At 44.3% G+C, this 15,077-nt stretch overlaps 3 protein-coding genes across 3 annotated transcripts; 2 read left to right on the forward strand and 1 right to left on the reverse strand.

Moving 5' to 3' along the window:
- Positions 1 to 1,644: 1,644 nt before the first annotated feature.
- On the forward strand, positions 1,645 to 3,696 carry LY89DRAFT_659882 (TPR-like protein; the record flags this gene model as incomplete). The annotated part of the gene is made up of 1 exon (XM_018212530.1): positions 1,645 to 3,696. A coding segment is annotated over one exon (1,841 nt), but the record flags the coding sequence as incomplete, so codon positions are not given.
- Positions 3,697 to 3,888: 192 nt separating this feature from the next.
- On the reverse strand, positions 3,889 to 7,230 carry LY89DRAFT_789369 (kinase-like protein). The gene is made up of 2 exons (XM_018223247.1): positions 6,559 to 7,230; positions 3,889 to 6,461 (listed from the first exon to the last, which is right to left on the reverse strand). The coding sequence occupies exons 1-2, from the start codon at positions 7,081 to 7,083 to the stop codon at positions 4,167 to 4,169; spliced, it is 2,820 nt and encodes a 939-aa protein (XP_018062495.1). The 5' UTR covers positions 7,084 to 7,230; the 3' UTR covers positions 3,889 to 4,166.
- Positions 7,231 to 7,749: 519 nt separating this feature from the next.
- Positions 7,750 to 10,334, forward strand: LY89DRAFT_350958 (uncharacterized protein). The gene is made up of 8 exons (XM_018206916.1): positions 7,750 to 8,177; positions 8,256 to 8,313; positions 8,370 to 8,401; positions 8,460 to 8,665; positions 8,736 to 9,028; positions 9,308 to 9,613; positions 9,671 to 9,886; positions 9,941 to 10,334. The coding sequence occupies exons 1-8, from the start codon at positions 7,975 to 7,977 to the stop codon at positions 10,106 to 10,108; spliced, it is 1,482 nt and encodes a 493-aa protein (XP_018062496.1). The 5' UTR covers positions 7,750 to 7,974; the 3' UTR covers positions 10,109 to 10,334.
- The last annotated feature ends 4,743 nt before the right edge of the window (positions 10,335 to 15,077 follow it).

Genomic DNA, 15,077 nt, shown 5'->3' on the forward strand with positions numbered 1-15,077 from the left:
ACAGATACCACCACAATTTTGTCTCCTTGATGTCTCTTGCACATCAACTTGGTATTGATTTCATGGACGTGACTTGGCAGCCGGCTTTGCGTTTACTGGGTGTTGGTGGGTCGAGTCACATCCATGTGTCGAATTCAGTAACGAAAGACCTTTCGTTTGCATTTAAGAGCACTGTTCCAAGGCGCGGGAGGTCTCAATTGAGTCTGATGGGTATTGATAGCCAGCGATTTAGATCACTTGTTTGCGAAGTCTTAGTCCTTCGTCACCCAGAAATTCGCGATCATCCTAATATTACAAGTCTCTTGGGTATTTCCTGGGACTTCCGCAACAATTGTGTATGGCCAGTACTAGTCTTTCCCAAGGCTGACGAAGGGAGTTTGGAAGACTTCATACACGGATCGAAAGGCGCAAACGCTTCTCTAGAAGACTTGATTCGTGTCTGTATAGACGTTGCTTTGGGCTTGAATTCGTTGCATAGAAACAGTACGTTATCACTTTCCTCAGTCGAGTGGCCACTGTCCTAATTGTGACGACCTAGACATAGTACATAGCGATCTCAACCCTAAGAACATTCTTATATCGAACGACCGGGGCCGCCTCGTGGCCAAAATAACAGACTTTGAGTCTTCTTGTATTTGTGCTTCAGAAGAGGACCTCGTCTCATTGCCCAAGACCATTCCATGGAACGCGCCTGAATGGAAAGACAGATGGGTCAGATTTGAAGATGCGAAGGGAATGGATGTGTATGGGTTTGGATTGATTTGTTTCTTTACAATCTTCCAGCCTTTCATGGGTGAGGCGACCACTTTCATATGAGCACTAAGCGGAAGTTAATTACCATGACTATAGGTATAAAAGTTGTCGACGTTTTGCCCCAGCTCAAGGCAAGTGGTCAACTTGTCCTTGAAATCGATACTCTTCTAAACAATTTCGAAATATCATCATCTCAGCGGGGATCCTTGTGTCAATTCTTCAAAAGCACCCTCTGCCAGAACCCAAAGACGCGGGAGACAGATTTCGAGAAGCTTATTCGACTCCTCTCCTTCGATGAAGATTTCATACTACTTGCCAACCAAACGCGAGCAAACATCAATGTCTTTTTCCCGGACCCTCATAATCTTACTACGGTAGAACTCTACATAGCACGAAGAGCACCACTCAACAAAGTACTGACGATGAGACAGGTTACTGCCGAGTTCGGTCAATTAGTAAGATGCGACTATAGAGTCCGACACTTTCTACATGAGAGCTTGAAATGCGCAGCGAAAGATACAACCTGTAAGGACTGTGCCATGCAAGCGGCCTTTGTCTTGGCTCTTGGATTCAAAACATGCTTTTTCGTACCGCAAGAGGAGCAGCCTGTTGAACAGTATCTCATACAAAGTGGTCATTCGTCCGCTGAGCTCGAAAAAAGAGTAACATCGATACGACAGATCGCGGATCAACCAAAACGCGTCAACAGAGCAACGTCAGACTTCCAAGCAGTTTGGTATAGTGCTGTTGTGGACATATACGAGACTGATGGAGTGCTCACTCTCGCAGAAGCCCAGCTAAGGCAAGAAGCTCACATGCGAGGTGGTATTCTTGGAGAAGACAACATTTTGACTCTCGAGGCGAAAGTCGAGCTTTCTTCAATATTGCAAAGAATGGGCCACTTTCACGAGGCCACAATGGCTCTTGAACAAGTGCAGAAGTCTTACTTACAGCTCGGAATAGATGATACTGTCATATTGCGGCAATTGGCCATTGTTTATGCGAATCAAGGACGTTGGGCTCAAGCTCAAGCCCTGCTGACCACTGTACTCAATAGAACAGCGTATGCGCTAGATCAAGTGAAGGACGCAGTCAATCAACTCCTTGTGATCAACGAGAGTTTAAAACGAAAATATGAAGGAAAATTAGAGGCCGAGACTATCGCGAAAATGGAGAGAGAACTACAGAATATGAGAGAGGAGTGTGGGGAAAGAAACATCCTTCTGCTCCAAGTGGGAATGGAGTTGGGAAACATCTATCATGGGCAAGGCAAATTTAGTCTTGCTGTTGATACTATGCGCAAAGTAGCTGTAGGGTTTCAAGAACAGCTTGGATCGGACAACTTAACCACTATATCTGCCATGCAATCACTTGCGGGATCATTAGTTATGCAAGGGGATTTGTTGGAAGCACTAGAAACAAGCGTACTTGTCGTTGCCCGAATGGGCCGATTGGTTGGAGAATATCATCGCCCTTTCCTCCAGAGCGAGCTGTTGGTGGCCAAGATCCAGTCCTACTTGGGACTCTCTGAAAAGCCTCTCACGATCTTCAAGAGCGTTATTGAAAGACAAACGAAAGCGCTGGGCTCATCACATCAAGACACTCTCGGTAGCGAGGGGGCATTGGCTCGGCACTACATGGATCGGCAAGAGCATGCCTCTGCACTACGCATACAGGAGGGTGTCGTCCAAAAGAGCGAAATCAGTCTCGGTCGGCATCCCTTTACATTCCGAAGCAAGAAAGTATTGGGCCAGCTACTTGTGAACACGGGAGAGATTGACGGTGGGATGGAAATGCTCTCTGTCGCCGTCAAGGGCAGTCATGAAATTCTCGGAGAATCACATCCAGAAACAGTGTCTACTCGTGTTGCGCTATGTAGTGTGCTCCGCATGAAAGGGAGATTTCAAGAGGCAGAAGCAATGTGCACAAAATCATTGGAAACATTGGAACACAAGTACGGAAAGGGTCACCCAGTCACCCTGGCTGCGCTGTCGAGGCTCGCTGAGATTAGGTCCGATCAAGACAAGCAAGATAAAGCATCGGAACTGCTGAGGCGCGCTATAACTATCTCAGATAGTGCTACCGGGAAGGATAGTCTCGAGACTGTATATTTACTGTCTATGCTGGCAAAGACTACCACCAATGCGGAGGAGTTGCAAGAACTCCGTATTCGTCTTTCGAATTCAGAAACTAGAAGGATTGAATTATCAAAGAAGGCCACAGTTTATGATGAAAATCAACGTGCCATCAGTCTAGTGAGTCAGAGGCAGTGGAAAGAAGCCCTTGACATTCTCAATAAGCTTATGCCCCTTTCGAAAACATTGTTCGGACCAGAGGATGAGACGACCCTTACCATCTTGGGGAATGTTGCTGTTTGCCATACTGGGCTGGGTAGCTTGAGTTGGGCCAAAGAAACCATCGAGAGCATTTTGAGGACTCTCGAGAAGAACACGGCAAACAATAGTGCTGCTATTCTTAATCAGAAGGCCAACTTGGCGTCTGTTCTTATGAGAATGGGCAAGCTGGAAGAAGCTCGTTCCCTGAACGAGTCTATACTAACGATCATGAAGACAAAGTACGGGGAAACCCACCCCGATACTTTGCGGATCATAAACAATCTAGCCGCTGTAAATTCAAAGCAGGACGACACACAGCAAGAAGCTCACGCTTTAGAGTACCAACTCGCGCAAGCTATGGAGAAACTGGCTGCTAGTCGCGACACTGCTATCTAGGTTTCTTTGGTGTGAGGAGGTATCTTAGGTCCTTGATATAGTCGAGAAGCAAATATCTAGTTGTCATTGCTGATAATCATCTTTTCTTTAACTCCTTTCTCTATCTCACTTTTCACAAAAGTAAAAAGAACCCAAAAAAGAAAAAGAAAAGGAAAGGAAACTTGGATTGAGAATACGTGGAAGAATAGATCGGGTTTTTGGGAACACATGCAGTATCAGAAACCGATTAGACGCTTTTGCTTTTGAATAGGTATTAAGAGGCTTAAAGCCCAAAATGCAATCGCTCGTATTCAATTTCCTTTGATCATTCTATGTGATACAATTACGAAAGCGATTGTATTAAGGAACAAAGCTCCTGGCTTATATACAGGACCAGCGCTCAAGGCGCACCTGCAGCGATGTGGTGACAAGTGACTTATAGCTAGACTTCGAAATTGTAAATTAGGTAGTGCTCACTCTGTGCCCGAAACTTGACTAAACTAATGCTAAAAGATAGAGCTATGTAGTTTCAGAGCCACAATGTGAGCTGGAATGCTAGAGTTGTACTACCAAGCTAAAGTTATTTAATACCAAAGTTGCAAAGTTAGATTTGTAATGTTAGATTGCAGCAAGTCTACACTGCATCTATTTAACAAAGCAATATTACGTGATAGAACTTATCGCAGTTGATAGCCCCGTCGATCACCCTTCATCAAGGTTTCGGGCATGATGAATTGAAAGACAATGAAAAAGTGGCTCTACGACCATCTCTTGAAATACATACCAAGCTGGTTCAGATTCGTTACCGGTCCTAGACGGCTTGCATCCATCTATGCATATTCTCACCAAATCTCTATAGACTTTGCCCATGTAGGAACCTAATGATGGAACCATCTCGTCGAGAAGATACTGCCGTATCTCACTCGACTTGGCCCTTTCTTTTCCTTTCGTCATGCTTGATAATGTTCTCCATAAGCCGAGCTCCAGGAGAACGATACCAAGACTAAAGTAGTCGAATTCTTCTCTAAAGCGCAGGTTCGGGCCTCCTTCACGATATTCCGGATGTTGGTAATCTCTGACTTTGATATCTGTGGTCGGGCCCAGCGTGAATGCATAGTCGCTGTTTTCTCGACTGTGATTGAATCCAATCAAGTAAGGGCGGGAGAAAGCGAGGGCTAGCTCTTCACCAGAGTTGGGAAAATATATAATATTGTAGGAGGAAATTCCTTTGTGTAGCCAGTCGGCTTTGTGAAACTTGAGAAGCGCAGAGGCCAAAGTATGGGCTGTGACGAAGATTTCACTCAGTAGAGGGCGACGTGGACGAGGTTGAGTGGGGCGAATAATTTCTGCTAGTGCGACTGGGGCCGATGCCTTTGGTAAACCTAGGGGAGGGAGAGGCGTCTCGTAAATGAGACCAAAAGAGTGCTGGCTTTTAAGATGGCAGAAATTTATACATCTCAATACGGGGAACGAGGAAGTGGCAAGTTGTGAGAGGACAGAAACCAGACCATTGACGCGGAGAACCAGCTCATCAAACCTGTTGGTCCATTCATCCTCGTATTCCAAAATTTCAACAAGGACTGGTGTATCTTTTCCCGATTTTGCTGTGATAAGACCGAGTACGGCTGAGCCAATATCTAATTGATCTCGTACTATGGCATCTGTCAAAAAGCTCCGGCCTTTATTTTTGAAAGTGCCCACTGATGACGTTGCTTGCTTCATTGAAAGCAGCAGCTGGATTTCCCGATATGCCGGTCTTGCCAAAGTGACTCGATAGCCCGTTATATCGCTATCGTTCTGGTCTAATATGATTTCCTCCAATTTACTTTCCATCCTACGAAGGGTGATGTCATTCAGGATATTCCAGAGATCGCTAACAAGCTCACGCAAACGGAGGTGTACTGGGTTATTGTATCGTTCCACACTCTCATTCACGACGAGACTGGCCTGCAGCTCTGTAGCAACAGACTGGAGTGTGGCGATGGTCTTGTCAATATGTAAACTTCCCTCATCGGTGAGAAACCAAGATTGCTGGCGTCGTTTAGCGTCGCTACCGAGTCCAACCATGTCACACCATATTTCAAATCGAATACATTCGATTCTGAGAGGATAGTCGGACTTCTCCTTCAAGGTGGTTAGAGTATTATATGTGTCGTTAATAAGCGATCTCTGAGCCAGTATAAACAACCGTGCCAAGACACGATGTGCGTCAGGTCGGTCCAAAACATCAAATGTGAGCATATCCTGTACGAGAACCAGTAGCCCTTGCCTAATCTCTGATGGCAAGTTTGTGTTTTTCAGTCGTTCAAGCCATTTGGCAACTGCAGGGCTTGGCTTAGCTCCGCTGTGAAAGGGCCTCATCGTAAGGAAGCCACCAAACGTAATTTTCCTTTTCTGTGAGAACTCTTCTACACCGGCGTGTCCCAGCTCGAGGTAAGTAGCAACCTCAGCCAGAATACAACCAAAAGACCAAATGTCGCTTCCTCTTCCAATGCTATTCTTGGATAAGTCGCCATCAAGGTCTTGGCATTCAGGGGCCAGATAGTCCGACGTTCCACCTTTGAAGGTCGATCTAGATCCTTGAGTTATCAATTTCAACCTAGAAAGTCCAAAGTCCGCCAGGATTAATTTATTGCCTTTGACCAGTATATTACTTGGCTTCAAATCGTAGTGGCACCCGACCATGCTTAGATCATCCTCTTCGTGGAAGTATTTGTGAACATGGGCAATGGCGGAAGCGAGTCCGTGGAGCGCTTGAAATAAAGACTCGTCTGTATTGAATTGAGGAGGTCGAGGGCGAGACAGCAGATCGCCCAGAGAGAAATCTGCTGGTGCAAATAGAAAGCATGGAATGTGACCCATGGTATAAGAGGTATAGAACGGAATGATATTCGGGTGCTTAAGACATTTGAGCATTGAAAGGATGTGTCTTTCCCTTTCAAACTCGACTCTGCTTGAGGCTATAGGGTCTTTAAGTTCCTTAAGAACTATCTCAACCTAAAATAGATAAAATCAGTGAGCATTCATGAGGTATAATAGTGACGTTTTAGAAGAACGAATGAGAGTTCAAGAAAGGCAAGATGTGATGGAATACCTCATTTGTTCTCTCGACTTCAATGTCTTGGTGCGATCCTCTAAGGACAACTCTAGAAACTTTACCGAATGCTCCACTAGTAATCTCCTTGACTTTCATAAACGGCAAGATCGTCTGACTGTCGAGGTGCCGATGGTGCATATTTGCTCCAAACATCGGAGCGCAAAATTGCCACTGAATATCGTAAAAGCTTCGGTATTCCGCAGGAACGATCCGCCGAAGGGCTTGCTCATTAAAAGGCAGTCCGGAGTCTATAGTCTTGGTGAGGAAGCTATCAAGCTCCAAAAATTGCATAATAGCGGCCTCGCATTCTAGTATGCACAGTATACCAAAGACTCTTCTACCTCCATTGATTATCGCACCGACAGCCTCCTTTCTCTGATATATCTCAATACCTCCCTTCCGTAAAACTTCGACAATAGTCTCTTCATCGAGAGTGCGCTCAAGGTCTTTCCAAGGGATAAATGGACGCTGAGATACGGTCGTAACCCGCAGGTTGCATATTCGTTGCTTGATATCTGACATATTCTATCATGCCGAGGCGCAAAAAAGAGAACTATCTAGCATGTCGTGTCGCTCGTAACGTCAATCAATTCGAATAATAAAATAATGCATTAGTCTGCAGAGGTGCGGTCGACATTGCTCTCGAGAACATGAATATCGGACAGTTTCTAGGTAGGCGTCGAGGGCGTCTATCAGAGCCGAAAATCTGGCCTAGCCTACTTATCATCTGCGTTGATGCCTCAGTCCGGAACAGTGCAAGTTTGTGCTACCACAGTCTGACCTCAAACACCTCGATCAGTATCTTTATATCTTCATATCTTGATTTGAACTGTCCAATAATCAATCCATACTAGAAGCAAAATGCCGGTTCAAGGGCTTGATGCACGCTACGTCGACTTACAGAAGCTCGTCCGGCTCCTGCAATCTACATTTGGAACGGGGAGCTTTACGATTGACACGGAGGTAATCTATGCGCCCTCACTTTACAGCTGAACTATTACTAACGTAGTATTTAGCATGGCGGAGACAAAGTCATTTTAACTATCCCGAGAACCCTTACTGAGGCGAGTACTGTACCTATCTGTATATATCGACTACCGCCTGGTCGAAGTTCGCTTTGCTAACATCACGTGGTTCAGGAAGAACAGGGGAAAGTCAGAATTTGAAGCCGGAGCCTTGTGGGCGCACTAGTCATGCAAGGCAACGTAGCAAAGACAGTGCCCAACCATGTCAGGCAGCTAGCCACACAAGTCGGTCTGCATTTGAGGCTGAGCCAAAAGGTGATACTTAAGCGAGGGAAATGGAAAGAAGAAGGGAATATTTCTAGATCTTACTGTGGACGCCGATCAATGCAAGCAGGATTTTCAATATACTTTGGACATCATCAGCGCTCTTCTACTGCTCCGTGGTTAAATGAGTGCCCTCGACCAACACAAGCCGCGAGATGGAACTTTCAAGTTGCGGGGATGCGAGTGCAGTCAACTTCTACTTGGAGATTTCCTGGGTAACAGCGCCTCGTCTTCCCAGCATTTACATGAGCAATCGTCGCGACTCTTCTCCGACGCTAGTCCAATTGTTGAAATACTTCTACGCCAATGGTCAGACAATCACATGAAGTAGGTCTTTTTCAGTTGATCGATCCTCCACTCTTCGAGCGCGATCATCGATGAGCGATATTAACATGCCTTTTCAAGTCACAGTTTAGAGAGTATCCATATCCATGACTTGGATGGCCTGGAAAGGGCTTTATCTGTACAGTAATCATTATTCGCAAACGACGTTATGGTAACTTACAAGTTTGATATCAGAAAATAGGCTGCGACGGCACCGATGCTGTATTGTAAGTACCTTGGCTAGGTCAATCAACGCCAGATACCATCATTGCTAAGTAAGATCAGTATCTTTCGACAAAGTTGTACCTGGGGCAGGATAGAGTGTTCTGAGAGCATCTTCAGGCGCATAATGGAAGCCACTAGAGCATTTTCGCCACTATATGATTTCGTATCGGCTTTTGGCTACAAGCTTTCCGCTACGGACGAGAATCTTGGTTGTTTTCAAGGACATGTTTCTAATGTTAGTGACAAGAAAGGGATTCCAGAATTCGGTTAGTCGAGTTCTCCAGCAGTCATTATTCTATACTTGAACCTACAGCTCATATAAATTTACTTCCACAGAGCTGGCATACAATGTGCGATATGCACACAAGCACGGAAGGCAGCTACGAGACCCGTGGTCTATCCGGCACTCGGCCATCTATCAGAGATATGAGCAAAAAACAAACTCGACACACTGGGTAATCATTCAACCATCTGAGTCATTTTATTGTCAGCTTAAGCAGTTTCTTCATCCAAATCGCACAACTTCAGCACTAGAAACAGCAGCAGTCATACATTCGGCATTCCTGTGGGACGGTGGGAGAAATTGGAGACAGTACATCAACTATCTTGAGAAAGAGCTTTCAAATTTAGTGAGTTCAAGGCGAAATTTCGTTCCTTCCCTACAATTAGGCAAAGAGGCAACCGTCTTAAAATAATCTGAAAGACATGACCTTGGACCTAGTTTCCTTTTTTTGTCACTCAGAATTATTGGAAGGTGAACTCGTTGCAGTCTCAGCACGTGTCCGCTAGTGCATACATGACATATTTAAGGGTCTCCTTTAGGCTCAAACTCTTTAGAGCTTCCACAATGAAAGTCATCACCCTTAGGTTCTCCGTTCATCAAGAATTAACGTTTCTTTGCTCTTAAGGAAGACAAGTCACTCTTATCCCGCATCGGTCTTTCTTTGAGGGAAGACTTTTCCATATCTTTCTTGGATGTGCAACGACTACTGGCTCTGCGAAAGAAGATGCACAAGTGCTCAACGATTATGGATATTTCGATGGATATCGGCCAATCACATGAATCTTTGTGGCAAAAAGTGCTGGGTATGCCCGATCACCCTTCTCTCAACGATAACCTTGTATCATCGATGGGGATGTACAAGGCGCGTATCCAAAATCACCGGCGGAGCATTCGGTATCTTATTAACTCTTCGTCCGATATTTTAGATCTTGTAAGTTTAAAGCTGCCTTTCACAACCTTCAAGCCAGAGATGCTGACCGCTATGAAGACGTCAAAAATCCTAGTGCACAAAAATGAGGAGCTCTTGATTCGATCAGGACTTGACATACAGCTCATGAATCAGACCACGAACCTGATTGCAGCAGAGACCAGGGACGAGCATCGGAATTCGGTCACCGTACTGAAGTCGACAAAAGAAGACTCTGAAAAAGTGAAGATTCTTACATACGTGGCTATGGTCTATTTACCAGCCTCTCTCGTAGCAGTAAGTTCCATCATCGACCGCCATTTTAATCCACAATTGCTAACAATCCTGCAGTCCGTCTTTAGCTCCAGCCTCATTCAAGTTGATTCGAGTAGCGGAATCAAGAATAGGCTTTATCTGCCGAAATACTTCTGGCTTTTCCCTCTCTTATCTATCGGCTTGCTGGGGGTTACAACTTTAATACTAGTTATTCTATCGTGGTGGCGGCAGTCGAGAAAATAAGGAGACGGATAGGTGGCTTAAAGAAGTAATGTTGACTACATTGCGACCTGTTGCACAAACGACCACACGGCAAACCTGCATCAGGAAACCGCGACCGCCGCATCGGGCAAGACGTGCGCACGGGCCCTGCGCCGCTTTCGCCGGGTACCCCTCTCCAGCTGTCCAAAATAAGCGACACACCAAAAAAGGGTTATTTATTTCGCAATTTTATTGCAACTCAACCACACATTACCTTCAATTAAAAATTGAACTAGGAGAAAGAGCAGAAGCTAAGTTCAATTGCACCAACTTTTTGAGTCCTGCCAGTGCAGGTGTTGTTGATTTTGCGTCGTGAGAATACTGGGGGCAATTCGCATTGGGTGTGGTGAGTGTGTCGCTTATTTTGGACAGCGGGAGCCCCTCAAGCGTGTAACGGACCAAATCAAGTTGAGATGCAAGAGGTGATCCATTCTTAGAATACTAAGGTGAAGAGCTCAGAAGAGCTCTGAACCGAGCTTATATACAGGAAATGAGGCCACGTGGCATAGGTGCCTAAGGCACCTACCGAGAGAGAGCCGCAGAGCCTCAGGACAGAGATCAGCGCTGTCACAAAGCGCCAGCCGGGAATTTTAGCGTGAAATCCTGGGTTTACGGGCCACATTAGCAGAACATTAAAATAAACAATAAATTAAAATAATTAAAATAAATGTAACAGCACGATGAAAAGCTCAGTACGTAAACAAAGAATCGATTCGGCTATTTTTTAAAATTTAAAAAAACTGTGACGGCACGTACGAGAAAGCACAATAAAGGCGTCGTAGACTGCTCTATTCGAAGATACTAAGCTAAGGAAAGGAGAAGAGAGTCTCCCGGAGGGAGACGAAGGCTATTTATACATAATACGGGCACTAGTGGACCTATTCCACGTGTGTTACAGCACGGGCAAGAGTCAATCTCAAGTGGACGGAACTCAGGTCGATTTACTATAACTTAGAATAACAAGGTAAAGAGAGAAGAAGAGCAGAGAGACGAGGGGTTTATATACAGGAAGCTGGACTACTCGCTTAGAGCCAAGGTCACGTGTAGCATCGTTACAGAACCAGATCTGTAACAATAATATATATAATTAAAAAATAATATTAAAAATATTTTTTTATTTTTTATTTTTTATTACGATCACGGGACTAGTGGACTATGGGCTCGGCAAGCGGGGAATCTCGACCTATGGTGGGCCCTGGGTCACGTAGTGGATCATAGGGGATCATAGGGGATCGAGCGATCCACTACGATTCAGGAAACGGAGGTCCTATATAGCGGCGAGTTGTCACTCACTAGGGAGGAACTCCGTGCTCAACTTGATTAAGTTTTCCTAACTACTATATTATTGCCTTACCTTACTTCATTCACTATACTAACCCACGTGACCTTACTAGGGTAAGGAGCGAGACGTGACACTTTGAGCACCCGGTTTTAAAGTAAGTATTCGGCAACTATGTCTACCTCTGGACGAGCAGAAACCCTAGTACCCACGGAGGTAACGACCATCGCGGTACAGGAACGTACCCTAGCTATTAAAGTACTAGACACTTATGATAGTACCCGACACAAGCTTAAATCGTTCCTTTGTTCTATAAATATCTATTTGATGTTCAACCCACATTTGTTCCCTAGCGAGAGGGCCAAAGTAGCTTTTGCCGCTAGCTACCTAAGGGGACTAGCCTTCAACTAGTTTAAGGCCTACTTGTCTAACTATATGACTAATCGACACGCAACAACTAGAACAATCCTTAACAGCGCTAGGGAAGAGACTAAAGTCATCTTTAGAAGGTTTAGAGGATTTAAGAAGGCTATAGTGGGGGTCTACGGGGATCTGGAAGTCGAGAAAACGGCTGAGAGGGAATTGATGAGGCTACGACAGACAAGGTTTGTTAAAAACTATACCTCTAAATTCTAGTAGTATTCTAATTAGGCTAGATGAGATAGGAAGGCTCTGAAAAGAACGTACTATATAGGCCTCAAAGAGTTCATTAAGGACGAGCTCGCCCGAGTAGAGCCTAAACCCACTAGCCTTCAAGAAACTATACGCTTAGCCGCAAGATTCGACGAGTAGTTCTATAAGAGGCGCCTTAAGCGAAAAGGAGTGTACTCTTATCGTCAACTATAGAGTTCCCCAAAGTCATAGGACAAGGGGGATCCTATATAGCTTGATAGAACTACGGCTAAAGGCTAGAAGAAGGGTGGAAGAGGAGGCTCTAATAGGAGGAAGCTTAGGAAGCAGCTTTCGCCAGAAGTTAGGATAGAACGTCGGGAGAAGGGACTTTATTACGAGTGTGGATTACTTAGCTATATTATATCTTCCTATAATAAGGGAAAGGGCAAGCAAGCTAACACTATAAAAGAAACCGAGACCTTAAGACAAGCTAATACTACTTATCGTATGGAGGATTAGGAGCACGATACTTAGCTAAGCTTAGATAGCAGCTAGTAGGGACCTCTAGATAGTACGCTAGAACTCTGTGATTCTAACGATAGATCAGAGGAATTAGGGACTCTAGTTGAGAAGAGTGTCTAGGGAGAGAACTATCAACCTAGGGAAGTTGAACTAATCGGGGCTCCTATAGACCCACTCCCTGAGGTCAACGAGGAATGGATCGTCGCTAGTATTAGTGGACTTTTAGTGACCTAGAAACCAAAGTACGGAAGGAAAGGCGAGTATGAGAGTCTGCTGTAGAGCAGAATGGATTTGCCTGAGATAGGAATATATTATACTGTCGTATATCGGAACGCGTGGAGAATTGCTCTCCGTACGACCGGATTACTAGTACACGTCTCGTACTTCTTAAGGAGGGAAGACTAGACTCAGACCCTAGATAAAGTCCTAAGGGTGGGGTAGATATGGGAGATAATCGCCTACTTAGCAGACCTTTAGGTGTAGAGGGAGGTAGTATTCCCACTCTTTAAGGGATATAAGGCACGGATCGCTATATAAAGGCAAGATAACCCGCTTGGGGCACGTTTGCGCGAGAGGACCCCCTATAGGCTCGTTGAGTGGATAATAGCCCTAAAAGTATGGGAATGCTAGTATACTAATTAGAGGGTAACGGAAATCAATACAATGGAAAGCCGACGATAGGCTTCGGTATAGTTTATACTTCCACCTCTTAGGTAGTTAAGTGCGATTATTAGGATAGTGCGGGGAAGTACGAATCACTTCTACATACGAGCGATAGTCTAGGGCAATTCGGTTCTAGTTATGCTCGATTTAGGGGCTTAAGGGAACTATATCTTTAAGGAAACAGTGTCCTAGCTAGGACTATCGGCCTAGCTAAAGGATAAGCTATATTCGCTGAGCACAATAGATAAGACAGCTATTGCTTAAGATAAGGGAAGGGTTGTGTATAACACATCCCTTCTACAAATGAAAATATAGGGATATGTTGAGATAATTGTCTTAGATATTGCCCCGATTAGTCGACACTAAATGGTTCTAGGGATTCTTTGGTTATAGAAGCACAACCTAGAACTTGATTAGACGAAATAAAGTTTAAGGCTTAATCGGTGTGATTGCTTAAACGAATGACTATAAGGACCTAGAGAAGCTAGTGCTACAGCTTCTAAGGTATAAGATTAAGCAACTACTAAGTAGCTTAACTAAGGACGAAAAGGAATACCTTATCTCTATAGGAAGTACACTAAGCTGTTTGAGGACCCCGAAGACTTAAGGGCCTTACCCAAACATTAGCCCTAGGACTATAAGATTAATCTGAAAGAAGGTAAGTAGCCGCCTTGCTAGAAGCTTCGCCGGTATAACCCGCAGACTTTAGGTATACTCGAAGAGTACGTGCAAAGAGCACTAGCAAAGGGATAGATTAGGAAATCCAAATCCCCTATAGCATCGAATATACTAATCACACACAAGAAGGACGATCTAAAGGGACGGCCTTGTGTGGATTACAGAGGACTAAACGACGCTACGGTAAGGGATGTGTATCCCTTGCCTAATCTCTAGAGTTTAAGAGATGCGATTAGGTCGGTAGTTATTTACACAAAGCTAGACTAGAATATAGCTTTTGCCTTAATTAGAATTAAGGAAGGCTACGAATAGAAGACAGCTTTTCTGCTGCCTTCTAGCCTATAGGAATACACTATTATACTGTTCGGACTTACGAACGCACTAGCTACATACTAATAATAGAATGATAATATTCTGCGGGAGTATTTAGGTAAGTTTGTAGTCTACTATTTAGATGACATTTTAGTGTATTCACAGAAGAAAGAGGACTACGAGAGGCATATGCGCCTAGTCCTCGAAGCCCTCTCTAAGGTCGACTCTAGGCTTAAACTCAAGAAGTACGACTTTGGAGTCACTAGTACAAAGTACTTAGGGTATGTTATTAAACCAGGAAAGGTATTAGTCGACCCAGATAAACTATAGGAGATAAGGGAATAGTAGTCGCCCTAGACGGTTAAGGATATTTAGTCCTTTCTAGGCTTTACCAACTTCTATAGGATGTTTATCTAAGACTTCTCCAAGCTCGCAGAACCGCTTACAGCGCTTACTAAAAAGGATATCCCGTTCGTATAAACACCCCAAGCGGAGGCCTCTTTTCGGGAAATAAAGTTAAGATTCTCGAAAGAACTAATACTCTAGTAGTATAAGGAAGATTAAGAAAGTATTGTTGAAACCAACGTATTAGACACGGCTATAGGGGCAGTGCACTTATAGAAGGCTAACGACGGGAAGCTATACTTTGTTGCGTATTTCTCTAAAAAGATGTTACCTGTAGAGCAGAACTACGATATTTACCAAAAAGAACTTCTAGTAATAGTAGAAGCACTTAGGCACTAGAGAGTATACCTCTAAGGGACTAAGTTCCTAGTTACTATCTACACCAACTATATGAATCTTCGGGCTTTTACAACCACTAAAGTCCTTAATAATCGAAGGTTAGCTCAATAGTCTAAGGAACTTGCTAGTTTTAATCTAAGG

The sequence above is a fragment of the Mollisia scopiformis genome (genome assembly GCF_001500285.1).
Source record: "Mollisia scopiformis unplaced genomic scaffold LY89scaffold_34, whole genome shotgun sequence".
NCBI classification, from domain to species: Eukaryota; Fungi; Ascomycota; class Leotiomycetes; order Helotiales; family Mollisiaceae; genus Mollisia; species Mollisia scopiformis.